The sequence below is a fragment of the Phyllobates terribilis genome, unplaced genomic scaffold (assembly GCF_046119375.1).
Source record: "Phyllobates terribilis strain yellow unplaced genomic scaffold, ASM4611937v1 Scaffold_12__6_contigs__length_324123572, whole genome shotgun sequence".
Lineage (NCBI taxonomy): Eukaryota > Metazoa > Chordata > Amphibia > Anura > Dendrobatidae > Phyllobates > Phyllobates terribilis.
The window spans coordinates 281,029,744-281,055,928 of record NW_027362772.1 but is presented as its reverse complement, the minus strand read 5'-3'; the positions used below and the strand labels follow the sequence as shown (position 1 = coordinate 281,055,928).

Here is a 26,185-nt window from a genome sequence, read left to right as displayed (position 1 = left end):
CACTATTCACAATAGGTGATGTCACAGCTCACCTCCTGTACAATGACTGATAACTCCTCTATATACAGTAGATAGCACAGGATCCACTATTCACAATAGGTGATGTCACAGCTCACCTCCTGTACAATGACTGATAACTCCTCTATATACAGTAGATAACACAGGATCCACTATTCACAATAGGTGATGTCACAGCTCACTTCCTCCTCCTCCTGTACAATGACTGATAACACCTCTATATACAGTAGATAACACATTTTTCTGAACCTTTCACTTTCTATCTTTTGAAGGTATCAGAAGATGATACTCTGAAGAGCAGAAAGAACAAAAAATTTGTGACCTTTGATGTCAGTGACTCGGATGACACCAGTAGTGGGACCAGTATGGACGTACATAGAGGTGAGCCTGGAGATGAGTGACGTGCTGCCTTCTTTCAGTATAATAGTCTTGTCTATGAAGCTGATTGTTATCGTTACTTATATATTTGGCACCACCAGGTCACCCATAATGTTTCTCCTATTCATCAGTCCATAGTTCTGCATCTATCTGCTGACCGCTCATTCACTTGACAGCTCTCTCTTGACTCTCCATACACACCTCCACTTGGCTCTACGTTTGCCTTTTCAGTGGACATAGTGGAGTTTCGCCGCTGCAGATTCCTCTTTCATTGGCTTTTTTTTTTTTTGTGCATGTTTTTATTCAGCATGGCTGATCCTTTTTATATACCCCCATACACATTAGGTGGTTGGATGAGTATACCATCCACTTATATGGTAAAAAAGAGAGAATTTCTGGCATCAGGTAATGATCCTTCCTTCATGTTTCAGCGGTGGATGTTTCAGGATCACAGAGCAGCCTTCCCCTGAAGGTCCAGCACCTCACACAATCCCTGCGTCACCTCACTGCCGAGCTGAACAGCGTGCTATCATCACTCTCCTCCGACCCTCACTCCATACTCCATCCGCCTCCAGCCATGACGGGGATCCCTGTTTCCGCCTACACATCATTGTCCAGACTGAGTCCTGACATTGGCAGCCATCCTCTGTCCCCATGGGCCTGGAGAACCAGTGTCCACTCCAACGCCGCTGCTTCTGCCTCTGCCGCCCAGACGGTGGACGCCATTATGGCAGAGAAATGGAGAAAGTATTTCCCAGGTAAATACATTTTTAACAGCAGCATTTAAGTGGTTAAACAGCAACAATCGAGCATGCTCCGGCCGCTGCTGGCTGTAAAACACAGCTGGCGCCTGCCCTATCGCAGACTCAGCTTCTCAGCCGACCTCTATCTCTCCCCATCCTCCTCATACATATCAACACACCCCGGTAAGTTGGGCGTGCATGTGTTCTGCATGGGAAGAGGGGTGTAATCCTCTGCCAGACACTTCCAGCGTCTTCACTCCCATGGGAATAAAATGGTTAGGCATTCAAATACAACATGTCCGATCCTTGTCTCCCTTGGGAACAAAATGGTCAGGCATTGAAATACAACATGCCCGATCCTTGTATCACCTGGGAACAAAATGGTCAGGCATTGAAATACAACATGCCCGATCCTTGTCTCACCTGGGAACAAAATGGTCAGGCATTGAAATACTACATGCCTGATCCTTGTCTCACCTGATAACAAAATGGTCAGGCATTCAAATACAACATGCCTGATCCTTGTCTCTCCTGACAAATGAAGATAGAAGATATGATAGAAGGCCTGCTGGTCCTGCCATATTCAGTGGGTTGGAACATATCCATGACCAAATGTGACCTGTGTTTTCTGTATTTCAGGGGGGACGCCGTCACTGAATGATCATCCGCTACGCACAGAGAATAAATTAGGCTACGTTTCTGCTGAGTGAGTCACTATCTCAGATTTCTCCATAGATTTCTAGGTGACCGCTGGTGGTCCAGACAACACTCGGTGATCTGCTTATTGTCAAGAGATACTTTTAGCAAGTAGGGATTGTCTAAAGAGGATATATATATCTAATCGATAGTTAACTTGTCATTTTTCTACTGTAGGGAACAGCTCAAAAACATGCAGAGCGTGACATTACGAGCCCAGCACACGGATAAGCAGACCATGCAGGCCATGATCGAGACCAACAAGAAATGGCTGGAGACATATAAGAATGACCCCAAGGCGTATCCTTATACATCGTGTCTGTCTGATGTCTCCGGGTTAGAGGATGTGCTGCTTAAAGAGGTTCTCTGGCTTTCATTTTTATTTTATTTTTTTTAACATAAATGCATTTATTTTTAGCCCTGGTTACATGCACTTAACCCCTTAAGCCCCGCGGGTGGTTTGCACGTTAATGACCGGGCCAATTTTTACAATTCTGACCACTGTCACTTTATGAGGTAATTACTCTGGAACGCTTCAACGGATCCCCCTGATTCTGAGATTGTTTTTTCGTGACATATTGTACTTCATGATTGTGGAAAAATTTCTTCGATATCACTTGCGTTTATTTGTGAAAAAAACGGAAATGTGGTGAAAATTTTGAAAATTTTGCAATTTTCAAAATTTGAATTTTTAAGCCCTTAAATCTGAGAGATATGTCACACAAAATACTTAATAAATTACATTTCCCACATGTCTACTTTACATCAGCACAATTTTGGAACCAAAATTTTTTTTTGTTAGGGAGCTATAAGGGTTAAAAGTTGACCAGCGATTTCTCATTTTTCCAACAAAATTTACAAAACCATTTTTTAGGGACCACATCACATTTGAAGTCACTTGGAGAGGTCTTTATGACAGAAAATACCCAAAAGTGACACCATTCTAAAAACTGCACCCCTCAAGGTGCTCAAAACCACATTCAAGAACTTTATTAAGCCTTCAGGTGCTTCACAGGAATTTTTTGAATGTGGAAGAAAAAAATGAACATTTAACTTTTTTCACAAAAATGTTACTTTAGACCCAATTTTTTTTTATTTTCACAGGGGTAACGAGAAAAAATGGACCCCAAAATTTGTTGTGCAATTTCCCCTGGGCACGCAGATACCCAATATTTGGGGAAAAAACACTGTTTGGGCGCACGGCAGGGCTCGGAAGGGAAGGAGCGCCATTTGACTTTTTGATTGTAAAATTTGCTTGAATAATTAGCGGACGCCATGTTGTGTTTGGAGAGCCCCTGTATGCCCAAACTTTGGAGCTCCCCCACAAGTGACCCCATTTTGGAAACTAGACCCCCCAAGGCACCTTTATAGATGCATAGTGAGCACTTGGAACCCCCAGGTGCTTCACAAATTGATTCGTAAAAATGAAAAAGTGAAAAAAAAAACACTTTTTCATTTTTATGAATCAATTTGTGAAACACCTGGGGTTCCAAGTGCTCACTATGCATCTAGATAGGTGCCTTGGGGGGTCTAGTTTCCAAAATGGGGTCACTTGTGGGGGAGCTCCAATGTTTGGGCACACAGGGACTCTCCAAATGCAACATGATATCCGCTAACAATTTGAGCCGACAATTTGTTAGCGGATATCATGTTGCATTTGGAGAGTCCCTGTGTGCCCAAACATTGGAGCTCCCCCACAAGTGACCCCATTTTGGAAACTAGACCCCCAAAGGCACCTATCTAGATTCATAGTGAGCACTTGGAACCCCAGGTGCTTCACAAATTGATTCATAAAAATGAAAAAGTGTTTTTTTTTTCACTTTTTCATTTTTACGAATCAATTTGTGAAGCACCTGGGGGTTCCAAGTGCTCACTATGCATCTAGATAGGTGCCTTGGGGGGTCTAGTTTCCAAAATGGCGTCACTTGTGGGGGAGCTCCAATGTTTGGACACACAGGGGCTCTCCAAACGCAACATGGCGTCCGCTAACAATTTGAGCCGATTTTCCATTCAATTTGTTAGCGGACACCATGTCGCGTTTGGAGAGCCCGTGATGTGCCTAAACAATGGAGCTCGCCCACAAGTGTCCCCATTTTGGAAACTATACCCCTCAAGGATTTTATTAAGGTGAACATTTTGAACCCAGAGGTACGGCACAGAATTTGTTTACATTAGGTCATCATATTGAATAAGTTGTCATTATTCTTGAGCGCAAGTGCTCGCTACTTGAGTTTGCATCGGGTACTCAGGTATGCACCATGTACAGCGTGTGCTCGAGTGACATGCTCGAGTCCTGCTCCGCATGTTTCACGGTTATTAGACACCCAAAAAAAAACATGCGGGGATCGCTCGTGCATGGCAGGCAATCCCCGTAAAGTTTTTTGGCCGCGAAGCATATGGGGCAGAGACTCGAGCATGTCACTCAAATACCCACGATACTCAATGCATACCAGAGCACCCGATGCAAACTCAAGTAGCGAGCACTTGCGCTCAACACTAGTCGCCATATCGTCATCTTTTTTTCTTACTTTTGAAAAAAATCCCAACCCCAGCCCTAACACTAGCACAACCCCAGCCCTAGCCCTAGCACAACCCTAGCCCTAGCACAACCCTAGCCCCAGCACAACCCTAGCCCCAGCACAACCCTAGCCCCAGCACAACCCTAGCCCCAGCACAACCCTAGCCCCAGCACAACCCTAGCCCCAGCACAACCATAGCCCCAAACCCAGCCCTAACCCTAGCCCAATCCTAACCCAAGAGTTTATTTTTGACGCCGTTCCTTGTGCGGTATAAGTGATTAGACGACTTTATTCTTCGGGTCGGTGTGATTACAGCAATGCCAGAATCATATGGGGTTTTTATGACTGACAGCTGTCACACACTAAAAGACGCATTTTTTGTAAAATCTAGTTTTTGCATCGCCATATTTTGAGAGCTATAATTTTTCCAGATTTTGGCAGACAGTCATGTGACGGCTCGTTTTTTGCGGGATGACTTGACGTTGTTATTGGTGCCATTTTCAGGCACGTGACATTTTTTGATCGCTTTCTATTCCGATTTTTGGGAGGCAGAATAAACAAAAACCAACAATTCAGGAATTGTTTTTTTTTTTTTATTCTGTTCCGCGTGTGGTAAAATTGATGAGGTAGCTTTATTCTTCGGGTCAGTACGTTTACAGCGGTACCACATTTGTATCATTTTTCTATGTTTTGGCGCTTATACACAATAAAAGCTATTTTATAGAAAAAAATATTTTTTAGCATAGCTTTATTCTGAGAGCTATAACTTTTTTATTTTTCGGCTGATGGAGCTGTATGGCGGCTTGTTTTTTGCGGGACGAGATGACGTTTTCAGCGGTATCATTTTTATTTATATGCGTCTTTTTGATCGCGTGTTATTCCACTTTTTGTTTGGCGGTATGGTGATAAAGCATTGTTTTTTGCTTCTTTTTTTTTTTTTTTTTTTTTTACCGTGTTCACTGAAGGGGTTAACTAGTGGGACAGTTTTATAGGTCAGGTTGTTCCGGACGCGGCGATACCAAATATGTGTACTTTTATTGTTTTTTTTTTTATAATAATATTTATTGATGGGTACATTATATTTTTATTTTTGGTGTATTATTTTTTTTATTTTTTTATAATATTTTTGCACATTTTTTTTTTTTTTTTTCCACTTTCACACAGTTTATACACTTTATTACTTTGTCCCACTCTGGGACTTTCACTTTTTTTTTTCTGATCGCCTGCATGGCACAGGAATGAAGCACCATCCCTATGCCATGAAGGCTGTCAGAAGTGCACAGTGTGAAGATTGCTTGGAGATGCACTGCGCATGCCCAAGCAATCTTCCTGCTCTCTGGTGACCCGAATGTTGTCATGACGACATCGGGTCGTCATGGCAACACCCGGGAAGCCTTTGCAGACTGCGCTGGAAGCCGGAAGAGGAGGTGAGTATCGCCGATCACCTCCCCTTGCCCCCGCAATGCCGTGATCGACTTCGATCGCAGCATCGCGGGGGTTAATGTGCTGGGAGCGGTGCAGGACCACTCCCTGCACATAGTACCGAGTGTCAGCTGTGACAATCAGCTGACACCCGGCGGCGATCGCGCCCGCACAGCCTGTGTGCGCGCGCGATCGCCATGACGTACTAATACGGGTCTGGCTCTTAAGTCCCAGGGCACAGACGCGTATTAGTACGTCAGATGTTATTAAGGGGTTAAAGGGGTTTTCGCACACAAAAAAACTCTAATTTTAATCAATCGATCTTTGTATATTAATAACTTCCACAATTGGATGTGTTTAAAAATAATGTTCCTGTGCTGAGATAATCTTATAAATGTGCCCCTGCTGTGTACTGTGTAATGGCTGTGTCTGACCGTGCAGGAACATGGTCTGATCATACCACATCTCCTGGGCAGGGGAGGAGGCAAAAGAAAATAATCTGCTGTGATCCCATACTGTCCTGTCTGTATCTTTTTGTGAGGTAAAACATTTCACTGCCTATTTTTAAGGAAATGTTTTACCTCAAAGAAAGAATCAACTGTGATCCGGTGCTGTAATTTCTGTATACTCTTTTGCTTCCTCCCCTGCCCAGGAGATGTGGTATGATCAGACCATTTTCCAGCACGGTCAGACACAGCCATTACACAGTACACAGGAGGGGCACATTTATAAGATTATCTCAGCACAGGAACATTTTATTTAAACACATCCAATTGTGGAAGTTATTATTATTCCAAAATCTATTGATTAAAATGTTGATTAAAATTATCTTTGTTTGTGGGAAAACCCCTTTAAGTAAAAAAAAAAGAACCCTTTAATGATCCATTCCTTAGAACATATATCAAATTGTTGGAATTTCACTCCTGGGACTCTCAACGATCATTGGATTAAGGGGGCAGCAGAACAGGCACAGGACCGTGACATATACCAATTCCTGGGTGCCTTGATCACTTCAATCAGCTGATCAACGGGACAATGTCACGCTAGGTATGGGAAGAAACCCACCATACGACGATGGGAAAGAGGGAGTGGAGACCTATAGGCAGATCTAACGACACCCTGACTCCCCTATCGTCCCTAAATAGGTTCCGCACCCATCGCCGAGCAGGATACCTTAGCCCTGGCTGACCCTAGAGCTAGGCCCTAGGTAGGGAGGGGAAGGGGTGAGCACTAGTCAGCCCCACTGCAACTAAAGACAAACCAGGGAAACAGACAAGGGGATACACTTAGCTTTGAGAAGACACCAGAGAGATCACGACTACAAACCACAAAGGAACTCCAAGGAGAATCCAGCCCACCGCCAGAACTCCAGACCTGGACAGAGGATATTACTCTATCACAAGCGAATCTCTGGATAAACTGAGTGTATTTAAGGATCCAGCTAGGGTGTGTTAATTAGCAGCAGAAGGTGGAGATCACCGCTGGGTCCTAGAGTTGAGGGATGATGAAAGGATCAAGAAGGTGTTTGCAAGGCCAAGTTCAGCGACCTCCTACAGCCGGATCCATAATGACTGTCTGTCAAACCTGACACATTCTCGACAGACGAGCTGTGAGTGTCATACAACTTTCTGATATATCTTTTGATTCCATTTCTTCAAATGCAAAGTGTCAAAAATACAGAAGACCTGTTTTTTTATTTTTATTAGTTTTTGATATTTTATTAGTTTACTCATGCAGCAATACCCCAATTTTATTTTTTTTAAAATTTTTCAGGAAAAAGGATGATGATCTGACCTATTACACTGTATTTATATTTTACTAGACATGGGGGATTTCAGCAGGTCCTAAGCTGATATCATATCATCAGAATGCAATTATGTCTCAGGAGGGGGACGATGGACATTGTAAGGGACACCAAGCTCCAATGGCAGCAGTTATACTCAGGTGCCGGCTGTATAACAGACTGCACCTGCTCTGCTCCTCAGCCCGCTCAATACATATAGTGTGCACATCCACCTTTCTTATACAGAAGATGTCGCCAATGGAGATCTGGACCACTTGCCCAGGATTGCCGGTTGCGGACTCTGGACCTTTCACAGATCACACTTTGACGATCTATTTGTAGGACAGAACATTTATATATCACAGACTGTCCCTTTAATAAAGATGTGGATCATAACAGAATCCCTTTTCAAGAGTGTGTGATAGAATAGGTTTGGGACACACATTTTTCAGCACGCAGTAAAGCAGGTATTTTTGAGTACTTGAATACTAATAATATCATATATACTAACAAGTAACAATTTGAATTTTAGTCCATGTGACTATTTTAGATTGTCGCCCCGGTTGCCCGGTTTACCTTAACTAAACGCTCAGTCTACTTCCTTCTCGCATGAGCCGATCTCCAACAGGAAAAGGAGTTTTGCAGCTGGGATTGGATGAAAATGACAAGATTAAAGTCTATCATTACTAGCGGTGGAGCCGACACAGTATCTTCAGATCAGGAAACCGATGAGACAGAATTGACATTGCAGATACAGAATTATGAAAGAATTGGGGACTTTTTCATAATATTGCAGGTCACAGATATTAAAGGGGAGCTCCACCTTACTATATCAGGAATGGCCACTCATGTAACTCACTAGAGAACACTAAGCCTGAAGTCCTTCCCACGTACGTTTGCGGTGTCGGGGATTGCAGAGTCCTTCCCACGTACGTTTGCGGTGTCGGGGATTGCAGAGTCCTTCCCACGTACGTTTGCGGTGTCGGGGATTGCAGAGTCCTTCCCACGTACGTCTGCAGGGCCGGCGATTGCAGAGTCCTTCCCACGTACGTCTGCGATGCCAGGGATTGCAGAGTCCTTCCCACGTACGTCTGCGGTGCCTGCCATTGCAGAGTCCTTCCCACGTACGTCTGCGGTGCCGGGGATTGCAGAGTCCTTCCCACGTACGTCTGCGGTACCTGCCATTGCAGAGTCCTTCCCACGTACGTCTGCGGTGCGGGCGATTGCAGAGTCCTTCCCATGTACGTCTGCGGTGCAGGCGATTGCAGAGTCCTTCCCACGTACGTCTGCGGTGCCGGGGATTGCAAAGTCCTTGCTTACGTCTGCGGTGCCGGCGATTGCAGAGTCCTTCCCACATACGTCTGCGGTGCCAGTGATTGCAGAGTCCTTCCCGCGTACGTCTGCGGTGCCGGCGATTGCAAAGCCCTTCGTGCGTACGTCTGCGGTGCCGGGGATTGCAAAGTTCTTGCTTACGTCTGCGGTGACGGCGATTGCAGAGTCCTTCCCACATACGTCTGTGGTGCCAGCGATTGCAAAGCCCTTCGTGCGTACGTCTGTGGTGCCAGCGATTGCTAAGCCCTTCGTGCGTACGTCTGTGGTGCCAGCGATTGCAAAGCCCTTCGTGCGTACGTCTGTGATGCCAGCGATTGCAAAGCCCTTCGTGCGTACGTCTGTGGTGCCAGCGATTGCAAAGTCCTTCCTGCGTACGTCTGTGGTGCCAGCGATTGCAAAGTCCTTCCTGCGTACGTCTGTGGTGCCAGCGATTGCAAAGTCCTTCCTGCTTACGTCTGCGGTGCCAGCGATTGCAAAGCCCTTCGTGCGTACGTCTGTGGTGCCAGCGATTGCAAAGTCCTTCCTGCTTACGTCTGCGGTGCCAGCGATTGCAAAGCCCTTTGTGCGTACGTCTGTGGTGCCAGCGATTGCAAAGTCCTTCCTGCGTACTTCTGGGGTGCCGGCCATTGCAAAGTTCTTCCCGCCTACGTCTGTGGTGCCAGCATTTGCAAAGTCCTTCCCATGTACGTATGCGGTGCCGGCGATTACAAATTCTTTCACACGTACGTCTGCGGTGCCGGCGATTGCAAAGTCCTTCCCACCTACGTCTGCGGTGCCGGCGATTGCAAAGTCCTTCCCACCTACGTCTGCGGTGCCAGCGATTGCAAAGTACTTTCCACGTACGTCTCCTATGCCGGTGATTGCGACATGATAGCTGCATGATAGCTTTCCTATATGTCCGGCTACATACATATATACCAATAGTATCAGTTTTTATTAGCTCCCTTTCTGCTCGTTACGGACATTAGGTTTAGTGTTCCTTGTTAGGAAATGGCATAAATAGCAATTACCCATCATTGCATTACCACTTTAACTTTTAACACCCCATCAGAGTTGCCATTTATGCACTATTTCCCCCTATATAATCTGCTTAACTGTTTTTTAAAGTGAATCTCCACCCTTTGTTGATTTAGTAAATGGGTTTTACCATTTTATAGTGCAAATTGCGTCTTCAGAGAGGAAGAGAACAAGAACTCTTAGAATTAAAGCCAAACCAGATTCTCAATTTGCAGACATGGTGTTTCGGGATGTTGCCCCTCATCTGTGCAAAGTATGAGATCTGATTTGACTAGGTGAGAGGCTTCAGACTGGGATCTAAGGGGTAACGTTTCTCCTTGTGGAGAGTGACAAGCCAAGCCTGCCAAGTCAGAGTGAGGAGACTTATAGGCTATGCCAGCTCCAGGCCTGGCTTGTCACTTTGCACAAGGAGAAAGGTTACCACTTGGATATCATTTAATATCAAAATTCTAATTATCTTTCAATGAATGTTATATATCCATGAAGTCCTGTACCCCAAAGTAAGGCTTTGCAATTCTGGGCTTGTATAATTGAGCGCCCCCACGATCGTCACTGTACTTTGTTTCCTTTGTGTGGCTGCACACATTCATTTCTATATGTTCCTTTACAGTCAGTCTATGGACAAAGTCAAGAAGACTTTCTACAGAGCACTGCAGAGGGCAGGATAGGTTGTCATTTTCAGATCAGTTGGGGTCTGACACCCAACAAACCGGCCGATCGGTTGTTTGAAGCTGGATGTATGCCAGTGTGAAGTGCCGGAACAGCATGGCCATTCTTGGGTACTTCTGCTCAGCTCCTATTGAAGTGAATGGGAACTGAGCTGCAGTACCAAGAATATCCACTACATGGCGCATGGAGCCAAGGCAGATAGCTGATCGGACAGGGTACCGTGCCGACTAATATTAATGTCAACCGATCTAGATAAAGCAAAAAATTCAAGGGTAGAAATTAACTTTGAAGGGTTATTCACAAAAAAAGTTACCCCCTACCAATAGTATAAGGGTTAACTTGCTGATTGCTGGGACATCAACAAACCCAAGAATGTGGCTCGGTAACCCAGAGAATCAGGATCTGCAGAGTCCTGGCTTGAAAGGAGCAGAGGTGCTAGTGCTCGACTTCCACAACATTTAATGGATTCTGAAACGGGGTCAAGTGTTTACACCTCCGCTCCTTTTAAGATGCTGCATAGCCCCGATCTTGGGATCCTTGGATCCCCACCCATCAGCCATTTATCTCCTAGGTGAAAATTTGTTTAAAGGAGTAATTCCAAAACAAAGGCAGAAGTTACAGATCATAATGATTATGCGCACTCCATATCCGCTGAAGGAATCTTGTAAAAAAAAAAGAAAAAATCCGTAGCACTGTGGTTGTATCGACAAGTATGCAAATGTCTTGTTCCTAAGCTTTAGATATTTCTCCTGCAGGGATTGTCAGGTACAACAGGTAGAATGGTTTCAATACATTGTGTATATATTTATTTTTTTATACTGGATCAATATTCGCTTCTGCACTTTGTACAGAGGCACACTGTGAGCGGTACACACTCTGCCCATCAGTGTCGCCTACAGAGGTCACGTCAGTGCCTGATGATTTTACACATTGCCTTATTGTACATCTCGGTTCTCAAACGGTTGGAAGCCGATGGTGAAAAATAAAGAAAAAGTTACCCATGTTCATGACATTTAAAATTTTCCAGCAGATTGGACAACGAAAGTTTTGACTTTTTGAAACGTTGACAATATGTTGTTGCCACCGCCTAGTAGTTTGGATCGGTGGAGGCCGGGATCTTTAACACCTCCAGTGATCACTGGAATAAGGCAGAAGTAATCTGCTAACCCTGGGAGCGTTTAGCAGAGCTGCGTACGGACTTGAGGATAAGCTTGAGTGTTTCTTCCTGGGGATCTCAGGACTAGTAAACGGGGGCCATGAAGAGAATCTGTCAGCACGTTTGTGCTATGTAATCTGAGATCCTGATTCCACTTGTGTCACTTTTTGGGCTGTGTATTGTTGTTTCGATAAAATCAGTGTTTTATCAGCAGGAGATTATCCTTACAGCACTAGGTGTCTCATGCCTCCCAGCCCTTCTGCTCTGTGTAACCCCGCCCCCACCACTGATTGGCTAGCTTTCTGCCAATCAGTGATGTGGGTGGGGTTATATAAGACTCGGCATTCAGAGCTCTGCTGGAGAAAAAAAACAGTGATTGTTTCAGAACGACAGCATACAGACCAGCAGTTGAGACATTGCTGGAATCGGGATCGCTGCCCCTACATAATGCTGCTCTGAGTTTACATAGGAAAAAACTGTTGCCAGATCCTCTTCAATCAGACAATTGTAAGGATTGGCCCTGAATGGATTACTAGCCAATCAAATTCATACTTTAAATGATTCAGACTGGATTTAAATAATAATTAAAAAATTATATGCTCCTATATTAACCCCTCTAACTCCCGCAGGTCTTGTTCCCGCGCTCATCCACTCCCTGCAGGTCTGTGCTTCCCGGACCCCCAGAAATGCCAGCTGAGACAATCACCGGCCGAGGCGGGTCACATAATTTGTATATGAATTGTGTAAGGCAGTGGGCTGCAACCTGAGGCTTTTACTCAACTACAACTCCCAGCATGCCCATCCGGCTGCAACTGTATCTACAATAGATCATACGATCCCTGTATCAGTAAATTAAATATATTTTTTTACTAGTTTTTTTTTTCATGGCGACAGATCTGCACTCCTTGCTACTATGCAATTCTACCGGACGCACTCGCGCCTGCTGTGTTTGGTTATGTATCTTTTATAGCCGTGTGCTGATATTTATTGACTGTGGCAATGACATTGTGGCATTTTTTATACCCGTTCTTTGTATGCTGTGTGTGAATTGCATCATTCAGAATAAATCCATATACTGTACGTTGCTGGTGGAATCTCATTGTAACACTGGTAGTGAATAATGAGCTGAGTAGGAAGGAGAATTTTCTCTGCCTAAGAATCACAATCTGCGGAGAATTGAATCTTGAAGGATCCACTTGGCCCATGTTCACAATTATTCCTGCTCCCGACGTCCAGATTATTATTCGACAATTTCATCATATGTTCTAGAATTTACAATTATGGTAAAATTGTGAAAAAAATGCAATTTTTTTGGGAGGGATTTAATTTTAAGGTGTTCATTGATGATGATTTTTCTAGGTCAGCACGATTACGACGATACCAAACTTGTGTAGTTTTTTTATTTTAGTGATTAAAAAAAATTGTAATTTATGGAAAAAAAAAAAAAATTTTTAGGGCCACCATTTTCTCAGACCTGTAATTTTTTTTATTTTTCTGTCAAATGACCCGAGTCGGGGCTTAGTTTTCCCATGACAAGCTGACATTTTATTGATACAATATTGGGGTAAATAAGACTTATTGATCACTTTTAATTGCATTTTGTTGCAGAGGTGTGACAACTGAAAAACGGCAATTCTGCCGGATCAATTCTTCTTGTTGATCCACGGCGGGTACTGTACGGTTTAAATCATTTTATAGTTTGATAGGAATTTTACGGATGTGGTGCTACCAAAAAAATGTTTTTTTTTAAATATCATTTGAAAATTTTTGGGGGTTTAATATCTTTTTTTTAAACTTTTTTTTTCACTTTTTAGTTCCCTTTAGGGGACTTGAAACTGTGATCACTTGTTTTATTTAGTGCATTACAACTGTATTGCAGTATACGGAGAAAACTGGGGTCTCCTATGAAGCGCAGCGTATAGCTGGGCTTCGCAGGAGTTACGACATGGCAGGCTTGGGGGCTTTCAGAAAACCTCGGCTGTCTGCAATTGTTTCACAGCTTCGCTCCAATCGCTGCTGTTAGAGGCAGATGCCGTTTGTGTAGTACAGCTAGCATTGTGGGTATGACGCAGGCTCAGCTCCTGAGCCCGATCCGTACTCCTGCACCTGATGAGCTGTACATGTTTGGAGGATTTAAGGGGGGTAAATCTCATTCACATCACCGATACTGTAATACACAGTGGATTTTCCGAAAGCAAAAGCACAGCGAAAAACAGCAGACCCTAAAACAGCAGATCAGCTAAACGTTATTGAGAGTAATATGGAAAATTTAAAAAATATCTATATTAAAAACAAAATAAAAAATATTGAAAATTTCCACTAAGCTCAATATTGGACTCCTACTTCCTGTTCTATACAGATCACTTTTCAGCACTCCCATTATCATCACAGACAGGTGTACAATGATAACACCTTTATATTGAGAACTCATGATTTGCCATTCATAATAGGTGATGTCACAGCCTCAGGAAGGCTGGATACAGCCGAAATATTTTTATTTACTTTTCAGCATTTTTTGGAGATTTTTTTTTTTTTCATTCATATGTTATGTATTTTGTCACTCCTGTGAAATTCAGCCACTGGCTGAGCTTCATAGGAGAGCTGTGATTACACTATATGCCAATACTGTGTTATTGCAATATAAAGTGCATGTATATAGTAGAAACAATCACAGGTTCAAGTCTCCTAAGAAAAAAAAGAAAAACATTAAAAAAAAAAGTATAATAAAGTTTAAATCACCCCCCTTTCCCATTTAAAAAATAGAAAAATAAACGTTTGGTCTCGTGCCCCGGTCTTTAAAAGTCTGATCTATCATGAGATAGAATTACATTAACCATATGTTTAAATGCCGAAAAAAAAAAAGTGTTAAAATGCAAGAATGGCTTCTTTTTTTTTTTTTTCAGTCGCTGCACAAAAAAAGCAGTAAAGAGATCGAAACGTTGTGTGTACGCCAAATGTTATAAATAATAAAATTGTCAGTTCAGTGGGCAAAAAAACAAGACCTTGTTCAGCTCCATTGGGTCTTAAAAGTGTTTTTTTTTTCACAAAGGAATAATTTCTTTTTCACAAAGTAATGATGTATGATTTTTTTACATTTTTTATATATAAAAAAAAAGTATAAGTTTGGCAACGCCATACACATACTGACCTGGAAAATCATACCGCCTGGTAATTTTTACCGTACAATGCACAAAACCCCACAAAAATAATGTGTTTTCTTTTTGTCACCATTTTTCCACACTTGAAATTTTTCTTTCTTTTTTTTTTTTTTTTCTTATTCCAGTATTTTTATTGATTTTAAATTTTAGGGGGTTGACAAAGAAATGTAAACTAAATACTAAACTACACCTAAACTAAGGTAAAAGGAAATCTGGGGGAGGGAGTTGAAGGAGGGGAGGGAAAATTAAACTTTAATGGGGAGGGGAAAAAAAGAGGAAGAAATAAGAAAAAAAAAGAGAAGAACTATTTTTTATTTTATTTGATATATTACTCGGCAAAGTGAATGGTGTTAATAATTACAAAAATAATAAAGCAAACCCTTATATGGCTATGTGGATGGAATAAGTAAGCTAGGGCTCTTTAAAGGAGGGGGGAAAATGGAAAAACAAAAAACAGAAAATGTCCCGTCATGAAGGGGTTAGCAATGGGTCATCTTCTGATGCTTTAAGGGTAAAAGATAAGTGGTTGTAACAATTCTCTCTAAAATAGTGGTGACCTCCAGTGCAGAAGGTAACTTTTCCCGCAGCGGATACATTAGTGTCTATTTTGATTTAACACTTTATCTTCCAGGTCCTCGCTCCACTTTCCGCTGCACCTCTCACCCCCCCCCCCCCTCGTCCAGGCTTGGTTTGATTTTTTTTCCTCTCTCCCCAGAGGGATTACATCCTAGGACAGCAGGTGCGGGATGTAGTCCTGTAATCCTATTACTAGGGTTCAGCTGCTGACAGCCGGCGCTGGCCACTTCATACACTGCGGCTCCTCCGGCATCATGTTGGCGTCTCTGATGACCGCGCTGTTTTTCGTGGTACGAGTAATCGGCAAGGTCAGTATCTCAGATCTGGGTCCGGATGCAGCATCGCTACCCTGTCTAGTATCTGTCGTTGTGGGCAGACGTCCCGCTGCCAATCAGTCGCTGATCTTAATCACAGCCCGCGCCATCCACTAAGTGCAAACTCTCTCTCGTACCAATGGTAATTGCACTGTTTGTTATAAGTATAGATTAAGTCTTCATATTTCTCTTGTAGCAAAGGAACAGCTAATTGCTGCTTTGGGATCTTACCTAAGACATTCTTTGCGACAAATCTACGACATTCTACCATTAACCCCTCTCAGCCCTGGCCAGTTTTAGTTGTTTCGTCATCTTCCAAATGCGAGAGCTTCTTTTTTTTGGGCAGTTTTTAATTGCCAAATTATTATTTATTTATTAATTATTTTATTTATTTGCTATATAGTGTATCGAAAAGAGGAATAAATTCTTTGTGGGGTGGCGGCAATGAAGAAAAATGGCAATTACGCCTTTATTTTTAAGATGTTTACTATGCAATAAAAATAACGCAGGTCCTTTATTTTTGTGGCTCAGTACAATTACGGCAATGCTAAGTTTATGGAGCTGACGTTTAAATCCGCCGATTGGTAAAGTCGCAGGGCCTTTGCGGCCTGCATTGTTGCGTGCTGCCAGGGGACAATGGAGATGATCGGTGCCTTCTTGTTCATGGGCCAATGGTTGCACTTGGGTTATTCAATCAAGGTACTGATAGTTACATCATTTCTACACTCTTCTTTTAATGGAACCTGTCGACTGTTTCCATTATCCAACCGGCGGCACTAAACAACTCGGCTACTTGGCGCTGGTGTAAGAGTCTGTGCTGACTACCGGCACGAAACAATCGCCGATCAGCTACTTGGCGGTGGTGTAAGACTCTGTGCCGACCACAGTTTGGATGCTCACTGAATGATCGGTAATGGATCTTTCAGTCCATGTAAGCAGCCATTGTTTTTGGCAGCACAACTCCTGTTTACACAGGATAATGTGCTGCCGAGAATGATGCTCTTTCGAAAGTGCAGCCCAAAACAGCATTTCAAGCGTTTTGCTTGTTTGTCGGGTGATCGGCTGCCTGTTTAGACTGCAAGATTGTGAAAGGAGCGTTCCTAGAAACACTTGTTCCCGATAATGGAGCAGTGTAAATGGACCTTAAAACTGCTTCCGTATGTTTGCCATCCCTTCAGTGACTTTTTTCCACCACCACAGTCAGGCATAGATAGATGACTTTCAACGTACTGCCGAGTGGCCCGTTAGGCAAGCCTGGACCCTTCTTGGCACCTTGGGACATCCTGATAATCCAGTTTCTTGTTGACATCACTAACGTCATCCACATGTAGCCATAAACCTCTTGCGGTGGCCGTGCACGTAAAGGCCGGCACGTGGACAAAGCCCAGTTAATACCAATGCCAGGAACAAGGCAGTGTGAAACGCGCCTGCGCCGGCATTAAGGTGACCTGTGATGGCACGAGATTTACAGCTAGATGTCGATGACAAAGGAGATGTCTTAGTGTACAGGCTTAATCTTTAAATTGAGAGTGAAGGAGGAGGAGAAGCATATTTCTGCTATACCGCAGTCCAGTTGTGGTGGTCAGTGAGAGTCCCAAGTGGTCGGACCACCAACTATCTATAGCATTTGTCATCTAGCCAGTAAGAAAGTGATAGGTGCTTCATGCTGGAATACATCTTTAAGTTCAATATTAAAGCCAATCTGTCACCCAATCACACACAAGAAACTGCAAATAAACATTTGACCTGATGAGGCTGGTGTACTTACTTTGAAAATCCATTTCAGAATGGCTGTATAATATTGATATGGACCCTTTAACGTTGTGGACCATTTTCGTGTTTGCACCTTTTGATTTTTTTTTTTTTCCCTTCCCTACTTTTGTGTTTCGCTTAGAAGTTGTTCAATGTGCGATAGTAAAGAGACCTCTGAGTGATATTCACGTCTTTTCAGTTCAGTTAGAGAACGTATGATTCACCAAAGAGTGTGAATGTGAATTTCAAAGGATTCAATCATCTCTAATGATGTCCCAAAATGCATTTTGGGAGAAGTAGGAAAGGATGGGCGCTCAGTCGCTGCTTCTTTAGTTACAACCGCTGAAATGTTACTGTCAAAGATTGAAAGTTGCATCTATGGGGTTAAAGAGCAGTGAGAGATTACAGGAGTTGGCATCTGCACTGGCTGCCCTGTTCTCCTTTGACCTGCAGTGAGCTCTATGTTGTCCTACCTCTCCTGGCTGCTATATTCTCCTATAGCTTGCACTGACTGCAAAATTCTAGCTCACTGATGGATGTGTTCTCCCCCTACTGTACCTTCCCTGACCACTATGTTTTCTTCCTTCCTGCCCTGACAGCTACGTTCTCCCTCTACCTGCCCCGACCGCTACGTTCTCCCTCTATCTACCCTGACTATTATCCTCCTCCTTACTGCCCTGTCCATTATTTTCTCCTACCTGCCCTGACCGCTGTGTTCTCTCTACACCTGCCCTGACCGCTGTGTTCTCTCTACACCTGCCCTGATCGCTGTGTTCTCTCTACACCTGCCCTGACCGCTGTGTTCTCTCTACACCTGCCCTGACTGCTCTTCTCTCTCCACCTGCCCTGACCGCTGTGTTCTCGCTCCACCTGCCCTGACCACTGTTTTCCTCCTTCCTGCCCTGACAGCTACGTTCTCCCTCTACCTGCCCCGACCGCTACATTCTCCCTCTATCTACCCTGACTATTATCCTCCTCCTTACTGCCCTGTCCATTATTTTCTCCTACCTGCCCTGACCGCTGTGTTCTCCCTCCACCTGCCCTGACTGCTGTGCTCTCTCTCCACCTGCCCTGACCTTTGTTCTCTCTCCACCTGCCCTGACCGCTCTGTTCTCTCTCCACCTGCCCTGACCGCTCTGTTCTCTCCACCTGCCCTGACCTCTCTGTTCTCTCTCCACCTGCCCTGACCTCTCTGTTCTCTCTCCACCTGCCCTGACCGCTCTGTTCTCTCTCCACCTGCCCTGACCGCTCTGTTCTCTCTCCACCTGCCCTGACCGCTCTGTTCTCTCTCCACCTGCCCTGACCTCTCTGTTCTCTCTCCACCTGCCCTGACCGCTCTGTTCTCTCTCCACCTGCCCTGACCGCTCTGTTCTCTCTCCACCTGCCCTGACCGCTCTGTTCTCTCTCCACCTGCCCTGACCGCTCTGTTCTCTCTCCACCTGCCCTGACCGCTCTGTTCTCGCTCCACCTGCCCTGACCGCTCTGTTCTCTCTCCACCTGCCCTGACCGCTCTGTTCTCTCTCCACCTGCCCTGACCGCTCTGTTCTCTCTCCACCTGCCCTGACCGCTCTGTTCTCTCTCCACCTGCCCTGACCGCTCTGTTCTCTCTCCACCTGCCCTGACCGCTCTGTTCTCTCTCCACCTGCCCTGACCGCTCTGTTCTCTCTCCACCTGCTCTGACCGCTCTGTTCTCCCTCTACCTGCCCTGACCGCTCTGTTCTCCCTCTACCTGCCCTGACCGCTCTGTTCTCCCTCTACCTGCCCTGACCGCTCTGTTCTCCCTCTACCTGCCCTGACCGCTCTGTTCTCCCTCTACCTGCCCTGACCGTTGTGTTCTCTCTCCACCTGCCCTGACCGCTTTGTTCTCTCTCCACCTGCCCTGACTGCTCTGTTCTCTCTCCACCTGCCCTGACCGCTCTGTTCTCTGTCCACCTGCCCTGATCGCTCTGTTCTCTGTCCACCTGCCCGGACCGCTCTGTTCTCGCGCTACCTGCCCGGACCGCTATGTTCTCGCGCTACCTGCCTGGACTGCTATGTTCGCCTCCTACCTGTACTGACAACTATATTCTCCTCCTACAGTTAGGCAGCTCACTATTTCGAGAGGAACAAGCCCCATATTTTACGTACCAGCCCCTCCCGTGGCAGGTGCAGTATGTATCACAGAACAGAAGAGCAAGCCGAGACCAAGAGGTAGGAGGACGTCTGTATAACGTAGTGCAATTCTGTCTATGGATGTTTTCGATAAATCATTTTTTTCTAGACAAATCATGGAAATATCTGTGGATAAAACACATTGGACTGTACTGCCTTTCAGCCTGGATATCAAGTCCTACCACCTTTGCCATGTACCACATAATAGTGCATATTTATACGAGTCTGTTCTCATTTCCTTTTTTTCCCTTTTCTGCGGTGTATAGCAGCAGTATAGCCATATATAACTCTGTTGGAAGTGTCCAACTATATTGGCATATGTCAGTAAAAAAATGTATTGGGACATTGATGGTATTTGGATATTTAAAGTTAATTATTTTGTATATATTTTACAGTGGGTACGGAAAGTATTCAGACCCCTTTAAATTTTTCACTCTTTGTTTCATTGCAGCCATTTGATAAATTCTAAAAAGTTCAATTTTTTTCTCATTAATGTACACTCTGCACCCCATCTTGACAGAAGAAAAACAGAAATGTAGAAATTTTTGCAAATTTATTAAAAAAGAAAAACTGAAATATCACATGGTCATAAGTATTCAGACCCTTTGCTCAGTATTGAGTAGAAGCCCCCTTTTGAGCTAGTACAGCCATGAGTCTTCTTGGGAATAATGCAACAAGTTTTTCACACCTGGATTTGGGGATCCTCTGCCATTCTTCCTTGCAGATGCTCTCCAGTTCCGTCAGGTTGGATGGTGAACGTTGGTGGACAGCCATTTTCAGGTCACTCCAGAGATGCTCAATTGGGTTTAGGTCAGGGCTCTGGCTGGGCCAGTCAAGAATGGTCACAGAGTTGTTCTGAAGCCACGCCTTTGTTAATTTAGCTGTGTGCTTAGGGTCATTGCCTAGTTGGAAGGTGAACTTTCGGCCAAGTCTAAGATTCAGAGCACTCTGGAAGAGGTTTTCATCCAGGAGATCCCTGTACTTGGCCGCATTCATGTTTCCTTCAATTGCAACCAGTCATCCTGTCCTTGCAGCTGAAAAACACCCCCATGGCATGATGCTGCCTCCACCATGTTTTACTGTTGGGATTGTATTGGGCAGGTGATGAGCAGTGCCTGGCTTTCTCCACACATACCGCTTTGAATTATCACCAAAAAGTTCTATCTTCGTCTCATCAGACCAGAGAATCTTATTTCTCATAGTCTGGGAGTCCTTCATGTGTTTTTGAGCAAATTCTATGCGGACTTTCATATGTCTTGCACTGAGGAGAGGCTTCCGTCATGCCACTCTGCCATAAAGGCCCGACTGGTGGAGAGCTGCAGTGACTTTGTGGAACTTTCTCCCATCTCCCTACTGCATCTCTGGAGCTCAGCCACAGTGATCTTGGGGTTCTTCTTTACCTCTCTCACCAAGGCTCTTCTCCCACGATTGCTCAGTTTGGCTAGAGAGCCAGGTCTAGGAAGACTTCTGGTGGTCCCAAACGTCTTCCATTTAAGAATTATGAAGGCCACTGTGCTCTTAGGATCTTTGAGTAATGCAGAAATTCTTTTGTAACCTTGGCCAGATCTGCGCCTTACCACAATTCTGTCTATGAGCTCCTTGGGCAGTTCCTTTGAGCTCATGATTCTCATTTGGCCTGACATGCACTGTGAGCTGTGAGGTCTTATATAGACAGGTGTGTGCCTTTCCAGATCAAGTCCTATCAGTTTAATTAAACACAGCTGGACTCCAATGAAGGAGTCGAACCATCTCAAGAAGGATCACAAGGAAATGGACAGTATGTGACTTAAATATGAGTGTCTGAGCAAAGGGTCTGAATACTTATGACCATGTGATATTTCAGTTTTTCTTTTTTAATAAATTTGCAAAAATTTCTACATTTGTTTTTTTTCAGTCAAGATGGGGTGCAGAGTGTACTTTAATGAGAAAAAAAATGAACTTTTTAGAATTTACCAAATGGCTGTAATGAAACAAAGAGTGACAAATTTAAAGGGGTCTGAATACTTTCCGTACCCACTGTACATCCAACTAACTGTTTATGTCTGTGGATAAACCCTTTAAGTGACTCAATTCCTCTTGGCTCTAAATAGATTTTGTCACTAGATATTTGCTGCCCTGTTTCAGGGACAGAGACTCTGATTCCAGCACAGTATTGCTTACTGTGCTACTTGCTGTAATTTTGATCAAACACTGATTTATCTGCTGTTCCTCTCAGAGATGAGCTCCTGTCATGTAGTATTTGATATTAATTAGCTCTTTCTAGCTACACCCCCCAACGCTTACTGACAGATTTCTGTGTACACTGTGCATAGGCAGAAAGCTGCCAATCAGTGGTGGGGGCGGGGTCATACACAGCTCAGCATTAGAGATCTGCAGCAGAAAAAAAAAACAATTATTAATCAAAACTGCAGCACGCAGCCAAGTAAGTCATACTTCACTGGAATCGGGGTTTCCGCACCTGTTTTATGCTACCATCAGATTGGTAACAGATTACCTTTAAAAAAACATTATCAATTACTATGTCACATGCAGTGTGGGGGGTAAAATGAGTCCCCCTGATGTTGTGCTGCATATTAATGTGTCTTATGTTTTGTTTTTTTGCACGTTGTAGAGGAGAGGAAGCTGTCAGTACACGTGTATGACGTACCCTGCAAGAGACAAGAATGGTCAGTATTCATATATATAGATCATCATCTATGGGGCACGTTAGTGGAGGGGTCCAGCTGTACTCATGGCTTTGTATTTTTGCTCCCGAATAAAGCATTGGAAATCGCATTTGACAGTCATGCCATGACAGTCAGCAATTATCTGCATGATTTTATTTTTTCCCCCCAGGGATCACTTCTCCTTGTGGAGAGTGACAAGCCAAGCCTGGCATGTCAGAATGAGGAGACGTATAAGCCATACATGCCCCTCTGGGAAATTATTAAATATGCAAATTGCCTCTTCTAGTCCTCTCCCTCTCTGAACTCTAGTGCCACCTAGAGATCCTAAAAGTCAATATTGCCCCGTTAACGAGCCTTGCCATATGACTTAAAAGAAAATCCAAACCAGAATATCAGTTTGCAGACACGGTGTTTCAGGGTGGCTGCCCCTCATCAGTGCAAAGTATGAGATCTGATTTGGCTAGGTGAGAGGCTTAAGACTGGGATGTAAGGGGTAACGTTTCTCTGCCGCCCTGACGGCTGTGTTCTCCGCCTGCCTGCCCGCCCTGATGGCTGTTTCGGGGTGGTTGCCCCTCATCAGTGCAAAGTATGAGATCTGATTTGACTAGGTGACAGGCTTAAGACTGGGATCTAAGGGGTAACGTTTCTTTGCCGCCCTGACGGCTGTGTTCTCCGCCTGCCTGCCCGCCCTGATGGCTGTTTCGGGGTGGTTGCCCCTCATCAGTGCAAAGTATGAGATCTGATTTGGTTATGTGAGAGGCTCAAGACTGGGCTTTAAGGGGTAACGTTTCTCTGACGGCTATGTTCTCTGCCTGCCCGCCCTGACGGCTGTTTCGGGGTGGTTGCCCCTTATCAGTGCAAAGTATGAGATCTGATTTGGCTAGGTGAGAGGCTTAAGACTGGGCTCTAAGGGGTAACGTTTCTCTGATGGCTATGTTCTCTGCCTGCCTGAACGCCCTGACGGCTGTTTCGGGGTGGTTGCCCCTCATCAGTGCAAAGTAGGAGATCTGATTTGGCTAGGTGAGAGGCTTAAGACTGGGATCTAAGGGGTAACGTTTCTCCCAAGTCACGTGACAAGGCTCATTAAAAGGGTCAATATTGAATTTTAGAATTGCCAATTCCATTGAATGGTTCTAGTGTTCAAGTCCTCTTCCTCTCTTAAGAGCCAATATGCCTACTTTTTGCCCCAGATAATGTATTTTTCTGTAATCTTGCCAACCCCCCGTTTCTGTGGTCCCTAGGCATCTGCCAAGTTTGCCTTCTGATTCTCATTGTCGATGATTTACCCGTTGATCATACAAAACAGAGAAGTTCGGAGTAATTTTGTGTTAGTACTATACGTCCTCTTGCGTGGTGCTGTAATCGGATCAGATCTGCGGTAATGCTTCCAGCTGAAGAGCGGGCGAGTGGCTGCTATAGATAGTAGATCAGGAGATGTATAGAAACAGGACACATCGCTCTTCTGTGTCTACAGGGCTGAAGGGGGAAAACCCACAAAGTGACTCGTCAGTGCAAGACGCCACGGAGCGAGCTGCCCTCACCATTCAGAGCCATTACCGGAAATACCAGCAACACAAGCACCAGCAGGCATAGACGGACCGGGGGAGCCAGAGAAATCCCGGAGCGGAGAGAACCTGCTCATCAGAAGACCTCTGTGACACCCGAGTCCTCACACACAGAGGTCGGGGGCTTCTACCTCACAAATGGGGTCATGTATGAAAGAGGAACTTTTACCACCGCAATAATGCAACAATTCTGATCTTCATACTATCCTACCCCTTATATGTGTGCCTGATTAGCACTGCCTTCTAATAGTCCCCTCCTTCTTCTGTAACAGATAGTACTGCCTCCATGACCATTTATAAATCATGTAGGAACGGATAGTATCATCTGACCCCATGTGATTTACAGTGAGACACAGACGCAGTACTGAGTCCTTGTCTCCCTGTAAATGATGCAGTTAGAGACAAGGACGCAGTACTGTCTCTATGTAAATAATATGGAAACAGAGAGTACTGCCTGTTTTTACATCATTTAGAGAAGGAAAAAAGGTACCGTCAGTACTGTCTTTTCTACATCATTCAAAAGGAGAAAAAGAGGCAGTACTGTCTGTGCCTACATCATATACAGAGAAGCAATGAGACAGTACATCATTCATAAGGAGGCAGTACTATCTGTTCCTACATCATTTGCAATGAAACAAGGAGGCAGTACTTTCTGTTCCTGCATTGTTTATAGATGGTCAGCATGGTATCCTTGTCTACTTAAAAATTATGCAGGAACAGACATTACTGAGTCATTATCTCCCTGTAAGTGATGCAAGAATAGACAGTACCATCTTCCTGTAAATGATATGGGAACAGACAGTACCATCTTCCTGTAAATGATATAGGAACAGACAGTACCATCTCCTCTTCTTCCTGTAAACAATGCAGGAACAGATAGTACCATTGCCTCATCTCCCTGTAAACAGTGTAGGAACAGACAGTCCTGTCTCCTTGTCTCCCTGTAAACTATGCAGGGACGGACAAGGACTTTCTCCATGTAAACGATATAGGATCAGACAGTACCATCTCCTTGTCTCCCTGTAATGGATGCAGGAACAGACAGTACCGTATCCTCGTCTCCCTGTGAACAATGTAGCAACAGACAGTCCTGTTTCCTTGTCTCCCTGTAAACTATGCAGGAACAGACAGTACCATCACCTCATCTCCCTGTAATTGATGCAGGAACAGACAGTACTGTCTCCTTGTCTCCCTGTAAACAATGTAGCAACGGACATTACACAAAGGAGAAAAAAAAAGCACCGATATCCGCTCACCAGATAATGCCTTGATACGGGGTGCGGTGCACAGAAACTCCAGACCAAACTGGGCAATGTAGACAACAAAAGGATGTAGTCTCAGCATCCGGGAAAAAAAGAGTTAGAAAAAAATAATAAAACATCACATTTATTGGTATCATTAAAATCAGGGAAAAATTTTAATTCTGAAAAACGGGAAGGGAAGGGAGAAAGACACAGGGTCTACACGTTCCGATCTCACTGCTCCTAATCCTGACAAAGTCTGTATCATCTCATTGGAAAATTTTATAAGTGGACCCCGAAAGGTAATCAGTGGGCGTGAGCAAAAATCCATGGAAAAAATAAGCCCTGAAAAGGGCTACAGATTAGCTAACACTCAAAGAAAAGTAAACCCCATTGGGTTAAACTTTGGCTCTTAGCGGAAATGACCAGATTGTCAATTCAAGTTCATCTGTGTTACTATTGCAGAGCGTAACTACTGTAGGAAAAGTGCGACATCTCCAAGAATATATCTCTCGTCAAAGTCAGTTGTTGTTCTGTAACCTCGCTCATACATGACCCCGACATCCATAATAACAATATCAGGGCACATTCATCGTATTGGGGATAACACACATATCCATAGCTTAAAATAATTCGATTTAGAATTTTTATTGTAGTTATTAGAAGAGAAATCACTATTGCTGCTTCCAACCTCACGGCTTCACCATTAGGTCCCTGGATACAAGTACTTCCGGTGCGTCCGTGCGGAATAGAAGAAGATGTAGAATCCCGCAGTGTTAGGCAAGACGTGTCCAGTGTGGCCCATTGTTACCTTGGCCACGACGGGGCTGGAAGGAGTAAAAGTGGAGCCTCACTCTGCAAAAATCTCATCTCTGCACATTATTTCATTACTTTTAGTTGTTTTTCTGTCCCCTCCGCTGTTTGTGATTGTAAACTTTCCGTAAAATAAAAAAAAAGAATCCCTGTTAATTTCCTTACAGTTTTTGTCATTTTTCAACACCAGCATCATCTATAGATCTTTCATTATAA

The 26,185-nt window shown here is 44.2% G+C and overlaps 1 protein-coding gene across 5 annotated transcripts in view; it reads left to right on the top strand.

Moving 5' to 3' along the window:
• The window catches only part of CEP164 (centrosomal protein 164), an 84,656-nt gene extending 58,672 nt beyond the window's left edge, over nt 1-25,984 (top strand). For 2 of the 5 annotated variants that reach the window (XM_073657074.1, XM_073657071.1), the window contains 5 exons: nt 291-399; nt 828-1,154; nt 1,779-1,845; nt 2,013-2,135; nt 8,153-12,813. In XM_073657074.1, coding sequence (XP_073513175.1) covers nt 291-399; nt 828-1,154; nt 1,779-1,845; nt 2,013-2,135; nt 8,153-8,249 — 723 coding nt within the window. In that variant the 3' untranslated portion in view covers nt 8,250-12,813. Of the gene's footprint in view, nt 1-290; nt 400-827; nt 1,155-1,778; nt 1,846-2,012; nt 2,197-8,152; nt 12,814-19,612; nt 19,724-22,295; nt 22,351-23,824 lie in introns of those variants that run through there. The other 3 variants (XM_073657073.1, XM_073657070.1, XM_073657072.1) reach the window with 3 other exon arrangements.
• Nucleotides 25,985-26,185: the final 201 nt, after the last annotated feature.